Here is a 21,935-nt window from a genome sequence, read left to right on the forward strand (position 1 = left end):
AAACCCTTACCTTCCGTCTTGGAGTCAATACTGTGTATTGGCTCCAAGGCAGAAGAGTGGTAAGGGCTAGGCAATGGAGGTCAAGTGACTTGCCCAGGGTCACACAGCTAGGAAGTGGCTGAGGCCAGATTTGAACCTAGGACCTCCCCTCTCTAGGCCTGGTTCTCAATTCACTGAGCTACCCAGCTGTCCCCCATTTGACAGTTCTGAAAAATGATTTGGAATTACTCTTAAAAAGTCACTAAAGTACACATCTTTGTGTCAGTGACACTGTTGGCATATAACTCAATAAGAGCAAAGATAGCAGGAAAGGTCTCATATATACAAAAATATTAATAGTAGCACTTTTTGTAGTAGCAAAGAACTGCAAACCAACAATACCCACCAATTGAGAAGCATCAACATATGAGATATATGAAAGTGATGGAATATTATTGTGCTATAAGAAATGAACATGGATTAGAGAAATATGTCAAGGCTTCTAGGTACTAATGGTAGAGGGAAAGTAAGCAGAAACAGGAAAAACAATTTATACAACAACCACAATATATTTTTAAAAAATTTTATTCAATTAGATGATATAGAATAATTTTCCAGGGTTACATGACTCATGTCTCTTCCCTCCCCTCCCCAGACCCCTCCTGTATCTGATGCACAATTCTACAGGGTTTAACATGTGCCATTGATCAAGACTCATTTCCTTATTATTAATATTTGCGCTAGAGAGTGATCTTTTAGAGTCTACTTTCCCAGTCACAGCCCCACTGACCCATGTGATCAAGTGGTTGTTTTTCTTCTATAACAATCACAATATTAAGAAACACAACACTGATATATTTCAAAGCTCTGATCAATGAATGCATTATGCAACTGTGAGTTCAGAGGACTGGTAAAGGACATTTCCTTTCTTTTCCTTTGGTAGAGAATTGTTAAAACTATATAGGTACAGAAAAAGAGAGAATTTTTAGACATGCCCAATATACTTCTTTTTTTCTTCACTGTGCTTATTTATCATAAGAGTGCTGGGAGCCATCAGGCCACGACGCCTTGACAGAGTCACATGTGTTAGCTAAGGAGGCCACAGAGTGGTCCTTGGCAAGATGTGATTGCCCACTCAGTCCCCCTTGCATGACCTCTCTCATTAATATCCCTTACCTATGGAATTGACATGATTATTATTCCCCCTAGTCTCAGAAGGAATAATGCAAGAGCAAAATACCTGTACCCTAATTCCCCAAAACATCAACAAAAGATTAGACCCTCAAACCCAACCCCAAAAGACTATCATGGGTTAACTTTTACTTAGGTACATAATTCCCAGTAAAACCATAGCTACCAGCCAAGCCCAGAACTTTCCCACTTACAGAAACTTATTCTCATGAAGCCAGCACACAAATCAATCATAAAGGCCCATACAAAATGTACAGGTTCAACATGCCTCAGTGACTTGATTTCACAAACCAGTAACTCAGAAACTCCCTAGTAAACCCTGAAAAATGAGCAGTTTAGTATTAAATCTGAATTGTGTTCCCCGTACCTCTCAACCTCAATGATATGATTGTTGAATTGTCTTTTAAGAACTTTTGCTTGATTATTTCTTTTTATTAAAAGTAATAAGTAATTTTCCTTGATTGTAAGCTTAAACTTCTCACAGGGGAATGAGAAAATTAAGCCACCTGTGACGAAATCACTTATCTTGTGTGAAATCTTTATGCTGTCAAGAATCTGGAACCATAATACAAGAATAAAGAATGTTAATCAAGTGATTTGTTAAAAGTTAATATCACTTTTCCAATTATCTCCATTTAGACATGTGTGTTAGGTAATGTATCTGTGTGCCAAGAAAATGGGTATAAAAATAAACATCAAGCCTGGGGATGGCGGAGCAGATATCAGATGCAAAGCATGCCCATGGCCATAAAGATACATCTGTCTTCCGTTTGTTATTTTCTTGACTGACCATTTGCCACCTGTCAGGAACCCCTGGAGTCACGAGGCTGGACCTCGCCCATGGCAATAGAGGAGGGAAATATTGAAGGATTGGGGAAGGGATTGGACCATTGAAAGTGGCTGTGATGTAAAAGAATGTCAGTGTTTTAAAAGGGAAGGAGGAAAAAACCATATCTGAGGTCTAGCACCATGATGTTCTTGAGAAATAGAACAAAGATTTGAAAACTGAGAAATGAGCTTTCTTGTAATTCCTTTATTTTATTGTCTGGTCTGGGCTTTGCTGGGCAAGTGGGGACTATCATGGGATAGGGAAGGGGGTCTCATTATCAGAGGGTCAGGCATTATAGGCATGTGACCTCTCATGGGCATCCTTATGCCAGGAGGAGGCCCCACAGGCATCAATCCAGGAGGGGGAGGCCCCATCGTGCTAGGGTGAGGAGGTGGAATCATGGGCCCTCCTTGTGGAAAAGCAGAGAAAAGACTGAGGGGAATTCTTCCTTGCTGAAATGTGATGGTTGTTTTATCAATCAGGCTCTGGGCTTGCTCTTCCATCCATTTTTGATAATAGTCTCTCACATTCTCTTTGTGCTTCCTCCCACTACAGTGGGTCTTCCTCACAGATGGAGAATTGTGAGTGAGATAAGTATCACAATAATCATAGTAAAACTTGGGCATGATGTTGGTAAGTACCTTATTCTGTTCCAAGAACCTTCAGAATAACCTGGAAGTTTTCCTCACACTCTTCCACATAGAAGCAGGACCCTGCTTTTCAGACAGACACTCAGCAGGGATCCTAAAGGATGGACTGCACCCCAGCAACAAGAAGAGGAGACCACTAGAAGCTCCCAGCAGACTGGAGGAGGGCAGAGAAAAAAGGAGGGAGGGAGGGAGGGAGAAATTCAGAGAGAATAAGTAAGCAACCACACCCAGCTGGCTCAGTGAGAGAGGTCACATTGGTTTTGTTTGTACAGAACCTTTTAAATTTAATATATTCAAAATTACTCATTTTACATTTCGTTTCTCCAGCTCTTCTTTGGTCAAAAATTCTTCCCTTCTCTGTAGATCTGACAGGTGAACTATTCTATGGTCCCCTAATTTGCTTATATAAATATCACCCTTTAGGTCTAAATCATATACTCATTTTGACCTTACTTGGTATAGGGTGTGAGATATTGAGCTATGCCTACTTTCTGCCATAATGTTTTCCACTTTTCCCAACAATTTTTGTCAAACAGTGAGTTCTTATCCCAAAAGCTGGGATCTCTGGATTTATTGCTAAGGTAATTTATTCCTGTTTGTTGTGTATCTTAATCTATTCCGTTGACCCACTACTCCATTTCGTAGTCAGTACCAAAGTGTTTTGGAGATTACAGTTTTACTGTATAATTTGAGATCAGATACTGTGCTTGCATCTTTTAAAGGAGTTCTGTGGTGTAAAAAGCTTCTGAAGATTCTGGTATCAGAATGAATGAGAAAGGATTTGTGTCAAGTACTCACTGTGCTAAAAGTTGGGAGCACCAAAAGACTCAAGTTGTTGTAGTTATTGTTGTGTAGGTGGCCTTGGGCGAATGCCTTTCTTGTTTTAGGTTTCTTCATCTGTAAAATGGGTACAATTATACACTCTATCTCAAATAATTATCAGGTAACCATTTGAAAATTTTAAAAAGTTAAAGCTATGTGAGCTCCAGTCCTGCTGGATGGTATTTTGTACTTCAGTTTCTCTGTTTGTGCACCTCTATTGGTGCGGGTGCTAACTTGATCCCGGCCTGCATAAATGTTATATTGCTTTATACCAGTCCAAGCACTGGTATCTACCACATGGTCTGGTCCTGGGAAACCACTTTACACCTTCCACTCTTTTCCTTCCCTCCACCACCCCTTCTTCACCATAGCCAATCACGAAGCAGTTCACTCTGCGCAAATCCAACACGCCATTCCGGAAACGGAAACTGCACAAGAAAGGCGACACAATTGTTGTTTCTTCTAGTCTCCATTTCTCCTGTGGTGTCTAGGCGAGGCAGGGGAGGAGGAAGCTGATTGGCTCTCTGCCCCATCGTTCTCTGCCGCTTCGGTTTTCCATTGGCCGCATTAGGGGCTGCCCCTTTGAGCAGGGCGGGAGATTCGGTGTGTGGTCCTGGAGCGTCCCCCTCCTTGTCCCCTCAGAATTCTGTCCGGGTGTCCGGCAACTAGTGGAGTTAGTTCTCTGCTGCCGTCGGGCTTCGACTGACGTGCTGCCGCGGTTAAGCCGCTATTAGCCTTGCCTCTCGCCACCTTCTTCAGCCGCGGGCCGTTAGTCGGGTGAGCGTGGGGGTGGCGACTTGGGCCTGGGAGGCCGGGGCTAGCCGTGCTGGGCGGTGGAAACTTGTGCCGAGGTCCGGGCTCCGCCAACCAGGGCCTGAGGTCAGGGCCATGAGTGGGGTCCAAAGCCGCGTTTCTCCCTCTCCTTGGGTGACTTCCCGAGCCACCCTTGTGGCCTCATGGTTGCGAACTCGGGCAGTTTTGAGAGAGTGGACACTCCCGCCGACCCTGAAGTTTTCGGGATTGGGAAGGTTTGGAGAGGTCCTGGGAGCCCAGTGTCTGGCTCCCCGAGAGACGTATGTGGTAGAAGCATTTGGTTGGCTGCAGGGATGTACTAGACCCCGGCACCCGGTCTAGCCTTCGCAACTTCTGTGCCTCAGCTTCTCCTTCCTCCAAAACAGGGATAATATAAGTCGGGGCATATTGAGGACGGGGATCTTTAAATTTTTATCTTTGTTTTTCATCCCACCCTATCCTTCCCCGCTATTCCTCACACTGTGCTTATTCGGTAGAACCAAAGTTGTTGAATTTTAATTGTCTAGCCCAAACCTTAGCTTTCATTGTTTTCAATACTGTAGACATCCAAAATTCTGAAAACTAAAGAAATCCCCTTGATTGACCAGGTTGATTCAGACAGAGATTAGTTGGGATGCTTCTACTTAGTAAAGCCCATTCCATGGGGTGCTTTTGCACCTACTGCCCATACACCTGAATTTGATTGTGACAGTTATCTGGTAGTCTTGCAACTGATGAACAGAGAACATTTTTTAATCCCTAACCTTCCATTTTAGAATTATTAACCGTGTATCGATTCCAAGGCAGAAGGGTGGTAAGGACTAGGCAATGGTGGTTAAGTGACTTGCCTAGGGTCACAACCCAGGACTTCCATCTCTAGTCCTGGCTTTCTATTCACTGAGCCACCTAGTTTGCCCCTCACGTATAGTTTTAAATGTTTGACCAGTTATGTTCCTCCATTTCGGGAAGCATTGACCGTTTTTGTCTGTGGATACTCTCTTCATTGCTAGTTAGTATACTTTTTTCTCATCCAGATGCAGTCTTGTAGGTTTGTATTCTGTACATAATTATTTCTGTATGTATTATCTCTCCTTAGAGAATGTAAGCTCCATGAGGTGGTATTATTTTATTCTTTGTATTTCTCTTACCAGTACTTAGTAGCCATTTAACAAATGTTTGTTGATTTATTGGATTGACTGGCTCAGTTAAGCTTTTCCAGTCTTTTCTAGACCAAGAATTAGGACCTAGGATTTTGTTAGACTTTTTATTTATTTATTACAAATTTTTTCCATGGTTACATGATTCATGTTTTCTCCCTTCCCTTCTTATCCCTCCCCTCTCCTGGAGTTAACAAGCAATTCCGATGGGTTGTGTGTGTGTGAGTGTGATCACTCAAACCTATTTCCATATTCATTTTTGTAAAAGAATAATCTTTTAAAACCAAAACCCCAAATCATATTTTTGTTAGACTTTTAGTCATATAGGAAACATGTATCCTTCATCTGGAGTCAGACTCATAAATTGTTAGCCTCTGCACCACTAGGTGTTAGGGGAAAAGGAGAGAAACTGCAATTAGTAACTTTGCTATTTATTAGTATAAGAATTTTCTTTTGGAAGCAGATTAAAAAGGCACTATCTGAATATACAGGGTATAATTATCTATGTTATATTCATTTCATCTGCCTTTCCTTGCTAATGGAATATACATGGAATTGTGGAATTGCAGGAAGGAACCACAAAAGTCAACCTGGTTTAACCCATGCAATTGAACATCCAACTTCATGAATTCCCATGAAGGGAAAACATTCTTTCCCATGGCAGCCCATTTAATTTTTGAAACAGTATAATTGTTAGGAAGCTCTTCCCTACATTAAACTGAAATTTGTTTTCATGTAACCTCTCTTGGTTGGTTCTGATTCTTAGTACTAATTTTCTAGAGTTGGCTGCTATACCATAAGAAGAAATAAGTTATGAACCCCCTTTTCCCTCTTCTCTTTTCATTCTAATGGATAGTCTAAAAAAATGAAATGAAAAGTCAGACAGGAAAGTAGCAAGTCAATGTTTTTCTCCAACTTTTTTTTATATTGGAATATCTGCTTCATGAGAAATAAATTGAAGTAATAAGATTTTATATAGAGCTTTTCAGTATATGTTACCTATGGTATGCATTTTATAGTTTACAAATAACTTTTCTTACAGAAAGCTTTTGAGACTCCTGTTTTTATTTTATAGATGAGGAAATTGAGGCCTAGAGAGGTTTAATGATTAGTCCATAGTTACTGACCAATAAGTGATAGAAGCCAGACGTAAGCCAAAGTCTGATTACTAAATTCAGCCCTTTTTAAAATTATAGTACATTGTTCCTGTAGCAATAAGATTTTATATGCTGAAAGTGAATGTGGCACTCTGAATAAGAGAGGTTTCTGGATAACTAAGGGTTTATTTTCCTAAAGTACTTTTAAGCACTTCTGTGCACAGTAGAGGTCCCTAATGCCTGTTTCTTCAGGGACTATTTAGGTATGGGTCACTTTATTTAGTGGCTGCTATGCCACAATGCATAGAGTGCAGGCCTACAGTAGAGAAAATTTGAGTTCAAATTTGGTCCTTAGACACTTCCTAGCTGGTGACCTTGGGCAAGTCATTTAAACTAAACTTTCTTCAATTTCCTCATCTGTATAATGGGAGATAATAACAACATCAATCTCATAGGATTGTTTTGAAGATCAAAAGAGGTAACTAGGTTAGTGCATAGTGCCTAGATATAGTAGGCTCTATAAAAATGCTCATTTTCTTTTCCCGTTCCCCACTCCTGATTACCTAAAATTATAAAGTTGCTCTATCTTTTTTTCCTTTTTTTAAAAAAATATATTTTATTTGATCATTTCCAAGCATTATTCATTAAAGACATAGATCATTTTCTTTTCCTCCCCCCCCCAACCCCCCAGAGCCGACGCGTAAATCCACTGGGCATTACATGTTTTCTTGATTTGAACCCATTGCTATGTTGATAATATTTGCATTAGAGTGTTCATTTAGAGTCTCTCCTCTGTCATGTCCCCTCACCTGCTGTATTCAGGCAGTTGCTTTTCCTCGGTGTTTCCACTCCCATAGTTTATCCTTTGCTTATGAATAGTGTTTTTTTCTCCTAGATCCTTGCAAATTGTTCAGGGACATTACACCGCCACTAATGGAGAAGTCCATTACGTTCGATTATACCACAGTGTATTAGTCTCTGTGTACAATGTTCTCCTGGTTCTGCTCCTCTCGCTCTGCATCACTTCCTGGAGGTTGTTCCAGTCTCCATGGAACTCCTCCACTTTATTATTCCTTTTAGCACAATAGTATTCCATCACCAACATATACCACAATTTGCTCAGCCATTCCCCAATTGATGGACATCCCCTCGTTTTCCAGTTTTTGGCCACCACAAAGAGCGCAGCTATGAATATTTTTGTACAAGTCTTTTTGTCCATTATCTCTTTGGGGTACACACCCAGCAGTGCTATGGCTGGATCAAAGGGTAGATATTCTTTTGTCGCCCTTTGGGCATAGTTCCAAATTGCCCTCCAGAATGGTTGGATCAATTCACAATTCTACCAGCAATGAATTAATGTCTCAACTTTGCCACATCCCCTCCAGCATTCATTACTTTCCTTTGCTGTCATGTTAGCCAATCTGCTAGGTGTGAGGTGATACCTCAGAGTTGTTTTTATTTGCATCTCTCTGATTATAAGAGATTTAGAACACTTTTTCATGTGCTTATTAATAGTTTTGATTTCTTTGAATGAAAATTGCCTATCCATGTCCCTTGCCCATTTATCAATTGGAGAATGGCTTGATTTTTTGTACAATTGATTTAGCTCTTTATAAATATGAGTAATTAAACCTTTGTCAGAGGTTTCTATGAAGATTTTTTCCCAATTTGTTGTTTCCCTTCTGATTTTAGTTACTTTGGTTTTGTTTGTACACAAGCTTTTTAGTTTGATGTAGTCAAAATTATTTATTTTACATTTTGTGATTCTTTCTATGTCTTGCTTGGTTTTAAAGCCTTTCCCCTCCCAAAGGTCTGACATGTTTACTATTCTGTGTTTACCCAATTTACTTATGGTTTCCTTCTTTATGTTTAAGTCACTCACCCATTTTGAATTTATCTTGGTGTAGGGTGTGAGGTGTTGATCTATTCCTAGTCTCTCCCACACTGTCTTCCAATTTTCCCAGCAGTTTTTATCGAATAGTGGATTTTTGTCCCAAAAGCTGGGATCTTTGGGTTTATCGTATACTGTCTTGCTGAGGTCACTTTCCCCTAGTCTATTCCACTGATCGTCCTTTCTGTTTCTTAGTCAGTACCAAATTGTTTTGATGACTACTGCTTTGTAATATAGTTTAAGGTCAGGGACTGCAAGGCCCCCATCATATGTGTTCTTTTTTCATTATTTCCCTGGATATCCTTGATCTTTTGTAGTTCCAAATGAATTTTGTTATGTTTTTTTCTAAATCAGTGAAGAAGTATTTTGGTAGTTCAATGGGTATGGCACTAAATAGATAAATAAGTTTGGGTAGGATGGTCATTTTTATTATATTGGCTCGTCCTATCCATGAGCAGTTAATGTTTTTCCAATTGCTCAAGTCTCTATCTTTTTTTAAAATCAATTAAGAAAACTTTTCCATGTTTACATGATTCATGTTCTTTACCTCCCTTCCTTCCACCCCCCTCCCATAACCAACGCTCAATTCCACTGGGTTTTATATGTGTCATTGATCAAAACTTATTTCCATATTACTGACATTTGCACTAAGGTGATTGTTTAGAGTCTACGTCCCCAGTCATATCCCCATGAACCCATGAACAAGCAGTTGCTTTTTTTTTTTCAGTGTTTCTTCCCCCACGGTTCTTTCTCTGGATGTGGATAGCGTTCTTTCTCAAAAGGCCCTCAGAAATATCTTGGATCATTGCATTTCTGCTAGTAGAGAAATTCATTACATTCAATTGTGCCACAGTATATCTGTTTCTGTATATAAGGTTCTCCTGGTTCTGTTCCTTTCACTCTGCATCAATTCCTGAAGGTCTTTTTGGTTCATGTGGAATTCCTCCAGTTTATTATTTATTTTTAGAACAATACTATTCCATCACCAACAGATACTACTATTTGTTCAGCCATTCCCCAGTCGGAGGGCATCCCCTCATTTTCTAATTTTTTGCCACCACAAAGAGTGTGACTATGCATATTTTTGTACAAGCTTTTTCCTTATTATCTCTTTGGTGTATAAATCCAGTAGTGGTATGGCAAAGGGCAGGCAGTCTTTGGACAGAATTCCAAATTGCCCTCTGTAAAGGGCAGAAATGTAAGGGGTTGGACTAGATTATTTAAGAGTATGGTTGCTAGAAATTTAATCAATTTCAAAAGATATTTTTGCAATTTATAAAATAGAGAGAAAGTGTGAAAGTAGAGAAATGAGAAAGAGGGCAGAGTAAGAAATCTAGCTTAACGAGCTAGACTATTACTCAAATCCTGGTTTTACTCTGGCAGCCAGAGGGACTAAGGGTCAATTAACAAAGGTTTTAGCCACAAGGCCTCCTCCCAGACAAGGTGCCCCTCCAGAGGCTAGTACCTCCAGGAAAGCCAGGGAAGGGAGTCACCCTTTTTTCACTTAACCACATGGTACTTCTAATAGAAGCAGTCCAAGATTCTCAGCTGAAGCTTCTCCAGAGTCAAGTTTAAGACGAAAAATGTCTTCACAAGAAGTTCTTATTATTTTTAAAGACCATTCCTTTTCATCATTTCCTGTGATTTCCTTCCATTTTTATGTGGACAAATTATAGTTTAAAGTTTTGCTTAGGACTGCCCATGGGATAGTCAATGGTTTCTGATTCGTCACCCACTTTCACACATGTGGGTCACAGACCTCGCCCACTCAAGTGTAAGTGGGATGTATATGCTTCTGGTGATTAAATCTAAAAATGGGCAGGGGAGAGTGAATCCTATCTTCTCACATCCAGAATGGTTGGATCAATTCACAACTTCACCAGCGATGAATTAATGTCCCAACTTTGCCACATCCCCTCCAGCATTCATTACTTTCCTTTGCTGTCATGTTAGCCAATCTGCTAGGTGTGAGGTGATACCTCAGAGTTGTTTTGATTTGCATCTCTGATTATAAGAGATTTAGAACACTTCTTCATGTTCTTATTAATAGTTTTGATTTCTTTGAACGAAAATTGCCTATTCATGTCCCTTGCCCATTTATCAATTGGAGAATGGCTTAATTTTTTGTACAATTGATTTAGCTCTTTGTAAATTTAAGTAATTAGACCTCTGTCAGAGGTTTTTGTTATGAAGATTGTTTCCCAATTTGTTGCTTCCCTTCTAATTTTGGTTACATTGGTTTTGTTTGTACAAAACCTTTTTAATTTGATGTAATCAAAATTATTTATTTTACATTTTACCATATTGTTTTGATGACCGCTTTATAGTACAGTTTAAGATCTGGTACTGCTAGGCTCCTGTCCTTCATTTTTTTTCATTATTTCCCTTGATATTCTTGATTTTTTTATTCTTCCAAATGAACTTTGTTATAATTTTTTCCAATTCAGTAAAAGTGGTTTTGTTTTGTTTTGTTTTTTTGGTGTAGTTTGATAGGTATGGCACTAAATAAGTAAATTAATCTGGATAGGATTATCATTTTTATATTAGCTTGACCTACCTAGGAGCAATTAATATTTTTCCAATTATTTAGATCTAGTTTTAATTGTGTGAAGTGTTTTGTAGGTGTGTTCATATAATTCCTGGGTTTGTCTTGGCAAATAGATTCCTAAGCATTTAATATTGTCTAGGGTGATTTTAAATGAAATTTCTTTTTCTAGCTCTTGCCACCAGGATGTGTTGGAAATATGTAGAAATGCTGATCACTTATGTGGGTTTAATTTGTATCCTGCAACTTTTCTAAAGTTGTTGATTATTTCTACTAGCTTTTTAGTTGATTCCCTAGGATTCTTTAAGTAGACCATCATATCATCTGCAAATAGTGATAGTTGTGGTCTCCTCATTGCATCACTTGCTAGAGTCTTTTTCCTAGTATTCTGTTTAAGATTTTTGCATCTATGTATATTAAGGAGATTGATCTGTAGATTTCTTTCTCTGTTTTTGACCTGCCTGGCTTTGGAATCAGTACCATATTTGTGTCATAAAAGGAATTTTGTAGAATTCCTTTGCTTATTTTGTCAAATAGTTTGTGTAGTATTGGGATTGGTTTTTCTTTAAATGTTTGATAGAATTCACTTGTGAATCCATCTGGCCCCAGGGAGTTTTTCTTAGGGAGTTCTTTGATGGCTTGTTCAATATCTTTTTCTGATATGGGATTATTTAAGTATTTTATTTCTTCTTCTGTTAACCTAGGCAATTTATATTTTTGTAAATATTCATGCATATCACCTAGATTGCCATATTTATTGCCATATAATTGGGCAAAATAGTTTTTAATGATTGTCTTAATTTCCTCTTATTTAGAGGTGAAGTCTCCCTTTTCATCTTTGATACTGTTAATTTGGTTTTCTTAACTTTTTTTTTGTTAGATTAAGGAATACTTGGTCTATTTTATTTGTTTTTTCAAAGTATCAGCTTCTAGTTTTATTAATTCAATATTTCTTTCATTTTTATTAATTTCTCCTTTAATTTTTAGGATTTCTAATTTAATTTTTATCTGGGAGTTTCTAATTTGTTCTATTTCTAGTTTTTTAATTTGCATGCCCAATTCATTGACCTCTGCCCTCCCAGATTTGTTGATATATGCACTCAAGGATATAAATTTACCCCTAAGTACTGCTTTAGCTGCATTCCATAGATTTTGATAGGATGTCTCATCATTGTCATTCTCTTCAATGAAATTATTAATTATTTCTATGATTTGTTCTTTAAATGATTTTAGAGAGTCATATTATTTGATTTATCTCTCCATGTACTCTTACTAATTATTATTTTTATTGCATTATTATTTCTGCTCTTTTACACTTGTTTGCCATTTTTTTTATGCCTTGGTACATGGTTAGTCTTTTTATCATGTGCTGCTACAAAGAATGTGTATTCATTTTTGTCTCTGTTTTTCTCCACATGTCTACTAACTCTAATTTTTCTAAGATTTCATTCACTTCTCTTACCTCTTTCTTATTTATTTTTTGGTTTGATTTATCTAGATCTGATAGAGGAAGGTTCAAGTCTCTCACTAGCATAGTTTTACTATCTATTTCCTCATTAAGCTCCTCTAGTTTCTCCTTTAGAAATTCAGGTGCTGTACCATTTGGTGCATATATGTTATGTACTGATATTTCCTCATTGTCTATACTGCCTTTTATCAGGTTTTAATTACCTTCTCTGTCTCTTTTAATCAGATCTATTTTTACTTTGGCTTTGTCAGATATCATAATTGTGACTCCTGCCTTCTTTTTCTCAGTTGATGCCCAATAGATTTTGCTCCAGCGTTTTACATTTATCCTGTGTGTGTGTCTACTTGCCTCATGTGTATTTTTTGTAGACAACATATGGTAGGATTTTGGTTTCTAATCCACTCTGCTTTTTGCTTGTGTTTTATGGGTGAGTTCATCCCATTCACATTCAGAGTTATGATTACCACCTGTGTATTCCCAAAATCTTGATTTCCTCTCCTAGTCCTGCCTTTTCTTCTTTTGCTATTTCCTTCTACACCAGTGGTTTGCTTTTAATCAGTCCCCCTAATCCCTACCTTTATTTTACTTCCTTTTCCACCCCCTCCCTTTTTATTCTCCTCTTATTTTTTTAGAGTCTATTAAATTCCCTCCCCCCTCTCTTTCCCTCCTTTTTTGTACTCCTCATCCCACTGCCTCACTTGGTTTTTCCCTTCTCACTTTCCCTGTATGGTAAGATAGAATTCTATACCCCAATGGATCTAGATGCTCTTCCTTCTCAGAATTGATTTCACTGAGAATAAGGTTTAAGTATTACCTATTAGTACTCTCTTCTTCTCCTAGTTATAATAGTATTCTTCCCCTCCACTTCCCTTGCACCTCTTTGTGTGATAGATTATCCTTATCTTATTTCTTCAAATTTCTATTGCTGCCATCTTCTATTCCCCCTCCCTTTTTTCTTTTTTTTTTACATATCATCTTAGACCACTTAGTACCCCTTCTTCTAACTACTATAATAGTGAATACCATTTTTGAGAGATATAAGTAACATTTTTCCATATAGGAACATAAACAATTTGGCCTTATTGGAACTCTTAAAGAAAAAAATTAAAAATTTTTTTTTACTTCTCTTATTTACCTTTTTATGTTTCTCTCGATTTTTGTATTTGGATATCAATTTTTTTTTGTTTAGTTCTGGTCTAAAAGCTGTTCTATTTTGAAAGCTTGCTACTTTCTAATATTTAAATGATCTTCTCAAGATGTTTGTTAGACATTGCCCCAGTAATTTTTTTTTTTACCGCATATCTTCCTTCTTGGAATCAATACTACTGGTACTCCCAATCAATACTCCCAAGACAGAAGAGTGGTAATGACTAGGCATTTGGGGTTAAGTGACTCACCCAGGATATGGTATAGGAAGTGTATCTGAGGCCACATTTGAACCCAGGACCTCCCCACTCTAGGCCTGGCTTTAAATCCACTGAACTACCTTGCTGTCCGCCAGAAATAAATAAAAAAAAATTTTTTTCTTTTGTTACTGTTGCTGCTTTTACCGTCTTCTTTGCTCTTCTGTATAAATGGAGATTTTGAGCCTTTGAACTTCATCTCCCAGAAGTTCCTTAGTTTTTTTCCCAGGGTTCCATTTTCCTGCGTCCCCATGTTTTGCCTGATTGTATTTAAGTGGCTGTAACCTCTCTCTTGCTCTCTTTTGAACCTGCAACCAGGCTAAAGTCAGTCAGTTCTTGTGCTTTGGTTATTATTAATAAAACTTTATAAAATATAATATTTAGTTATTGATTATTAATTTAAAAACCCACGCTTCTCTTGCCCTTTTTTTTTTTTTGCTTACTAGCCAGAGGGGGAAAAAACTGGCCTTATAAATAACTTGTGGATTTAAAAGTGCTTCTTTCTTTCTGGTTGACAAACTAATCAATCACACCTTGGTGGTGTAATCTTCATCTCTTTTGACCATTTTATATTGAATGGTTTTTTTTACTTATAGAGACTTCTTTTCTTCTAGACCCTGTGCTATTATTCTGATGTTGAAGTCTTATTGTAGAGAGAGAATTTATTAGGGCAGCCACACATTGGAAGAAAGGTCAAATATGTAATTTCCACAAGGTTGGTGATAAAGTAAAGAGAGAGCTGGGCTGGAGACAGGAAGAAATTTAACCTTTGACATTTATGTGACCCTAGGCAAGTCACTTAAGCTGGTTGCTTCAATTTCCTAAATTGTAAAATAAGGATGATAGTAATACCTGCCTCACAAGATTGCTATGAAAGTCAAATGAGTTAATGTTTATAAAAAACACTTAGCACAGTTCCTGGCCTATATAAATGATTATTACCGCTCCTTTTCTTTACACCCTTATACATAAAAGACTTTCTTTTTAGGACAAAATTAAAAGCAAATTATACAAATGACTTTAAAAAGAGGAACAAAATAACTACAATAATGTATCTTTACTAAACACTTCAAATGATTGCTTATTCCCAGTTACTACTAAGGGATGGTATAACTAACTGATGATAGTTAGCAGCATTGTGGTAGAAATTGCATTTTAGGGGATATCCATAAATAACATTACACTTTAAATTTGCCTAAATGTCCTTGTTAAATCTTTTCAGCCCTTTTGAATGTTTTCTTTCTATTTCTGTTAAGGTTGATAGTGATGAGCCATTTGAAGCAACAAAAAGTCAAGATGTTGGAAGTTCAATTTGTAGGGGATGATGATGTTCTTAATCACATTCTTGATAAAGAAGAAGGTACAGAGTATCTTTAACTGTATTTGGAAAGATGCTTATTTAATGTTTGGGTCTTGTTTCACCTTCATCTAGATATTAATATTCTTTTTTAATTGACAGATATTTTATCTAACACGTTGTATATAAAAATTCTTCATTACTGAATTTTCCTTATTTTAAACTTTGTAACTGAGAAATTATAATTGGCAAAGCTATATATTGAGATTCCTAGCAGCAACAGTTAATTCTATTTACAGAATTATGCCTATGTTTCACCTTGAAGTTGAGAATTGGTTGTTTTAAATTTAAATATATAATTTGAAATATTTGTAAAAATTGGAATTAACTAAGTTCTAAAAGAATTTATGTCCCTTTTGGCAAATGAAGTTTTATTTTCCTTTCCATCTTTAAAAAAATTTTAAAAGTATAAAAATAATATAAAAAGAAAAGCATTTTTCCTAATTTCGCATCCAGAGAATTTTAAACAGGTTATTTTAGGGGGGGGTTTTGGTTATAATTGCAGGGGCTAAATTTCGAAAAGATCGTGCTCAAGTTTTAGTCAATGTGAAGAAACTAATGAAGAAGCAGGAAAATGACCAAGATGAAGATGACCAGGATGATTTAAAAGATGAGAACTATGTTGATATTCTAGGAGCAGACTCCCAAGGTATTTGTTGGGGAAAAGTGTTATCTCAAAATTCTTACTAATAATTTGTCCCCCAAAAATAGTATACTATAGGATAAATAACAAGATGTTTATAATTATAGATTGTGTTCTGACCTACCTTCACTAAACAACATGATGTTTACTGAAGCTAGAGAGCTGGCCTAGAAGCCAAGAAAACCTGGATCAAGTCATGCTTCTGACATAGCAGGCATGCAACTATAAGACTTAGTGTCTAAGCAAAAGAAAACACTTTTCCACTTGGTTCTCTAGACAACTCTAAGATTCTCTGTTGCAGAAAAAGTGCTAATCTATATTTGTAGAAGGTTCTTGCTCACCTCAGAGTTCTCTGTACCAAAGAAATCATAGGTACTGGCACTGTCTCCTGTCAGTAAGGCCTGAATTGTTGGTTGTTTTTCATAAATGAAAATGGATTTGTATAATTCTGTTGACACTTTGACCTGGTCCCCCATGTGACCTTTAGCTAGAAAGGTGAGTTTAGCTAAAGGTGAGTTTCCTGGCAGTGAAACAGAATAATATTGTCCTCAACTGATATTGAATCCATGACATTGGCTTTTAAGTACAATATTCTATTCTATTAAGGTAATGGTAAAGAATGAGAAATGATCCTTATGTGACCACAACTAGATATGGACCCAATAATATTTGTTGGCGCTTATTTTAAAAAGACAAACATCATTATACAAAAAATGAAGATTAATAATTAATATTTTCTAGCTTAAACTTTGATTGGTTTAACTTGTTTTTTTTACTATTGACTATTGCATATCTTTTTTTCGTTCTCAGAATACTTGAAAAATGGCTGTGTTGCTAGTGGTGGAAATAAAGTTTATTCTTTTCAGACTAGAAAAAAACCTGAAAAGATGGCAGAACTAGGTATGTTGTCAATTTTTTATTTTTTTTCCTTATCCAAGAGCATGTCTAATAAGTCTTCCTTCACTAAACTCTTCTCATATTGACTCTTCTCTTACTTTGTGATTGGTGAGATTTTTTTAGTGTGCCTACATTATCTCACATGTTTATGTCCTTTAATAATTTAATTTCATTAACATTTTTTTTACTAGCTGTTTTGTCTTCAAGGTCAGGTACTGGTTTATTTCTTTTTAATCTTGTACTATATCTAGCCTCTCATTTCTTCTTTTATAAGAATTTTTTTTTAATCCTTAACTTTTGCCTTAGAACCCATACTAAGTATCAATTCTAAGGAAGAAATCTTTAAGGGTTACTAGGCAAACAGGGTTTAGTGACTTGCCTGGGGTCACATAGCTAGGAAGTGTCTGAGACCAGATTTGAACCCAGGTCCTCTTGACTCCAGGCCTGGCTTTCTATCCACTGTGCTACCTAGCTGTCCTCTGATTTCTTCTTAACATTACTATCCCGTATATTTATCCTCATGACACAAAGTAACATTAAAAAGGAGAAAAGCAACTGGATTGTACAAATTATCTATAATGGAGATCCATCCTGGCATCAATGTAATTGGAGGGAACAACAGATAGGGTATCTGAAGGAGGGGAAGATCCCAAAGTCCTGGAAAAAAATCTTGTGTGGTATTAATGAGATAAGGTGCCTGAGAGAGCATCAGTAACTACTGACTTAAATGCCAGCACTCCTCTCTATACAAAATCTTTTGAGAGTCATCTGTACATATATGTACAGGGCTAGTTTTTTTCAACGAAGACATCAAGAGAGAACAGTCAGGCTTTCTAAAGATATATTGAATAATAAAACCATATCTTTATCATCTCACAATTAACTGAAATATATAGAGAATATAAGATGCCCTTGTTCTTTGTGTTTTTTGATTAGGTAAAACAGAGGGCTTTATAGGTTCTTGTACTACATGGTGTCTTTCCCACCTATACATTAAAATCATTCTGAATTTCTTGAAAAATAGAACAACAGGCTTAACTTTGCTCATAGTAAACATCAGGAGAGGCATAAAACAAGGAGGTATGTGAATTAATGAAAGAAACGTGTTAGGTTAAGCACTTACTCTGTCCACAGCAACTGTGGTAAATGCAGAGGGTACAAATAGGAAAACTTGACAGCCTCTGCCCTGAAGGAACTCATGTTCTTAACTGGAGAAGACAATACATATCGGTGATTTCAGTCACAAATCAGATGGCAAGCCCACTGGTATCCTTAGGGTGTATCAGCAAATAGATAGCAATCTATGTTCTGTAATGTCATTTACACTAACAGACCTATATTCATTCTGATAACAGTTTGGCAGCACAAGAAATTTGGCAAGAAGATCGATTGTCAGTAGTAGGTCTGCATCTGGTAACCTTTCACAAGGTACTGCTGAGAGGTGCTGCTGTTGCTGCTAGTGGAAAATGTACTGGATCCAGAATTTAATAGAATGAAAAAAGTAGCCTGATTGTATATGGGAGACTGTGACATACTTTTAGTGATGGCGAGCTTCTCCCTACAGCAAAAAAAACCAAACATTTTTAAAGCATTGATAGTCTTCTGATGATGCTGTGAATAGAAATCATGTAATTTTACAATATCCAAAGAATCAAAATGGCATATTCTGAATTGGGCCTGACTTCAATCAGTCCTCTGGTAATTTTTGATCAATATTGGAATGAAAGGAGACTTGTAGGGGATTCAGCAGTTAGGGAAAAGTGATTTATTCAGCCCTGCCAAAAGAATTATATGCATCAAGAATATATCAGGACACTCTAAGTTGGTCCAGTTGAATGAAGCTCCCCTGCCTCTGAGTTGACCATAGTGGTCCACTAGCCAAGCATCAGGGAAGTCTCAAGCTCCTCATGGTTGTTATATATACTCAGAGACTAGAAGGAGACATCATTAGTCAGAGCCTTTAATCCCCTGAGCTAATTAAGTCTTTTTTCTCTTCCTCATTAAGCTTCAGCATTCTAAAAAAAAATTCCATTTATTTAATTAATTAATTTAGACTATTTTTCCATGGTTTCATGATTCATATTCTTTCCTTCCCCTTCTCACTCCTCCCTCCCAAAGCCACTGAGGAATTCCACTGGGTTTTACCTTTATCATTGATTAAGACCTATTTCTATATTATTAATGTTTGCATTAGAGTGATCATTTAGAGTCCATATCCCCATCAAACCATGTGGTCAAACAAATGTTTTTCTTCTGTGTTTCTACTCCTACAGTTCTTTTTCTGGATGTGGATAGTGTTCTTTCTCATAAGTTCTTCAAAATTGTCCAGGATCGTTGCATTGCTGATAGTAGAGAAGTGCTAATTAAATCATTTTTTTTTAATTTGGTCAATTTCAAACATTATTCCTTGGTTACAAAAATCATCTTCTATTCCTCCCTCCCTTCCCCCCTGCCCTTCCTGTAGCTGACACACAATTCCACTAGGTATTATATGTGTCCTTGATCAGAACCTATTTCCATGCTGTTGATGTTTGCACTAGGCTGTTCATTTAGGGTCTATATCCCCAATCATATCCACCTCGACCCATGTAATCAAGTACTTGTTTTTCTTCGGTGTTTTTACTCCCACAGTTTTTCCTCTGAATGTGGATAGTGTTCTTTCTCATAGATCCCTCCGGGTTGTTCAGGATCACTGCACTGCCACTGATGGAGAAATCCATTACATTTGATTGTACCACAGTGTATCAGTCTCTGTGTACAATGTTCTCCTGGTTCTGCTCCTTTTGCTCTGCATCACTTCCTGGAGGTTGTTCCAGTCTCCATGGAATTCCTCCACTTTATTATTCATTTGAGCACAATAGTATTCCATCACCAACATATACCACAATTTGTTCAGCCATTCCCCAATTGGAGGGCAGCCCATCATTTTCAAACTTTGCCACCACAAAGAGTGCAGCTATGAATATTCTTGTACATGCCTTTTTCCTTATTATCTCTTTGGGGTAAAAACCCAGCAGTGCTATGGCTGGATCAAAGGGTAGACATTCTTTTGTCGCCCTTTGGGCATAGTTCCAAATTGCCCTCCAGAATGGTTGGATCAATTCACAATTCTACCAGCAATGAATTAATGTCTCAACTTTGCCACATCCCCTCCAGCATTCATTACTTTCCTTTGCTGTCATGTTAGCCAATCTGCTAGGTGTGAGGTGATACCTCAGAGTTGTTTTGATTTGCATCTCTGATTATAAGAGATTTAGAACACTTTTTCATGTGCTTATTAATAGTTTTGATTTCTTTGAATGAAAATTGCCTATTCATGTCCCTTGCCTGTTTATCAATTGGAGAATGGCTTAATTTTTTGTACAATTGATTTAGCTCTTTGTAAATTTAAGTAATTAGACCTTTGTCAGAGGTTTTTGTTATGAAGATTGTTTCCCAATTTGTTGCTTCCCTTCTAATTTTGGTTACATTGGTTTTGTTTGTACAAAACCTTTTTAATTTGATGTAATCAAAATTATTTATTTTACATTTTGTGACTTTTTCTAAGTCTTGCTTGGTTTTAAAGTCTTTCCTTTCCCAAAGGTCTGACATGTATACTATTCTGTGTTCACGTAATTTACTTATAGTTTCCTTCTTTATGTTCAAGTCATTCACCCATTCTGAGTTTATCTTGATGTAGGGTGTGCTAATTAATTAAATCTTAAAGAAGATTTGAAAACATTTTAAGGGAAAAAACTTAGCAAGGGCAGCTATGTGGCTCAGTGAATAGAGAGCCATACCTGGAGATGGTTAGTCCCTTGTTAAAGTCTGGCCTCAGATATTTCCTAGCTGTGTGACCCTAGGCAAGTCACTTAACCCCCATTGCATAGCCCTTACCACTCTTCTGCCTTGGAACCAAAACTTAGTACTCATTCCAAGTTGGAAGGTGAGGGTTTTTAAAAAGAAAGAAAAAAAAACTAGCATAACTTGTATGGGGATGAGGTGAGCAGAATGTTCTTCCTATCACAATGGGCCACCTATGGCAGTGGGAAGATGTATTAACTTCTCATCCATTACCACCTGTGGGGGCTGCAGCATTTGCAGAAAAGTAGCCATGCTACAGTTCCACAGGAGATACTTTCTTGATTGATGGGTGGAGGGATTGGACTGGAAAGAGAACTGGTGGCCTTGAGGGCTCTGCTATTCCTGAGGCTTTGGGGCTTATCTACTTGACCATTATAATTGATCATTGTTCAGTATTGATTGTGGTATGGGTGGCAGGCCTCTTCTCCACAGGTTTTGGATCCTTTGATGAAAGCCAAATGAGGCTGGGCTGAAAGTAGTAGTAGTGCTTGTGGTCTAGTGGCCCTGTTATTCTCAAGGTTCCTGGGCAGTGAATCAAGAACTATCCCAAACAGAGTCCAAGGGTGTAGAGTCCAACTTGACAAATTATTTGTGGGTCATGGAATGGAATAAGAGGAATGCGGTTGGGATCAGGAGGGTCACAGACAGACCTACAATCAGAATTAAGGCCTCTTTCTGATCAGTGACAAAGTTTATTGATTTCAGGTAACTATTTATAGATGATTGGATCAGGCAGAGGGATTAGATCACTCACAATGGAAGTCAATGATTAACAGGATGGAAACAGTGGATTTAAATTACATAGGAGGCTTTAAACAGAGTTTTCTATAGGTGATAATGCAACATATCAATTCAGCATGTCAATGTGTGACCCAGCTTTTTACAGAATACTGCCTGTTCTTCTCACAGAATTCCTGCATCAGTAATTTCTTGGAAGAACATTCAGTATTTTGGGGGGGAAGAGGGTTTGAGTTCTCATGCTTGGGGAGCAAGCTACATGTCTGGCTTTTTCTAAGCTATGGCCTCCCAGAGACCTTGCAAACTGAGGTATATCGGGCATTTCAAAACCTTGCTTAATGGAAGCCCCTGTCCTTGTCACACTGTTCCCATATAAGAGGAGATGGTGTTCAAGAAGAAAGTGGCTTTCCCTTCATGACTTCTTGTAGCTTCAAATAGACTGGCTTGCATTTCTCAGAAATGGCAATTGATTCATCTTCCTATTGCCTTTTAAGTATAAAAATAATAATTTTAATTCTTTTTTTCTAAACCCTTACCTTCTGTCTTAGAATCAGTACTGTGTACTGGTTCCAAGGCAGAAGAATGGTAAGGACTAGGCAATGGGGGTTAAGTGACTTGCCCAGGGTCACACTG

At 37.4% G+C, this 21,935-nt stretch overlaps 1 protein-coding gene and 1 pseudogene across 6 annotated transcripts in view; one reads left to right on the top strand and one right to left on the bottom strand.

Moving 5' to 3' along the window:
- Positions 1-2,096: 2,096 nt before the first annotated feature.
- LOC100016795 (U1 small nuclear ribonucleoprotein C-like) lies at positions 2,097-4,081 on the bottom strand (annotated as a pseudogene).
- Positions 4,082-4,098: 17 nt separating this feature from the next.
- The window catches only part of ORC2 (origin recognition complex subunit 2), a 59,361-nt gene continuing 41,524 nt past the window's right edge, over positions 4,099-21,935 (top strand). Inside the window, exons 1-4 of one of the 6 annotated variants that reach the window (XM_007501599.3) lie at positions 4,100-4,248; positions 15,081-15,184; positions 15,687-15,830; positions 16,635-16,724. In XM_007501599.3, the coding sequence (XP_007501661.1) occupies positions 15,091-15,184; positions 15,687-15,830; positions 16,635-16,724 (328 nt within the window). In that variant the 5' untranslated portion in view covers positions 4,100-4,248; positions 15,081-15,090. The other 5 variants (XM_056807672.1, XM_016425053.2, XM_056807671.1 and 2 more) reach the window with 5 other exon arrangements.

This window comes from Monodelphis domestica, chromosome 8 (genome assembly GCF_027887165.1).
Source record: "Monodelphis domestica isolate mMonDom1 chromosome 8, mMonDom1.pri, whole genome shotgun sequence".
NCBI lineage: Eukaryota > Metazoa > Chordata > Mammalia > Didelphimorphia > Didelphidae > Monodelphis > Monodelphis domestica.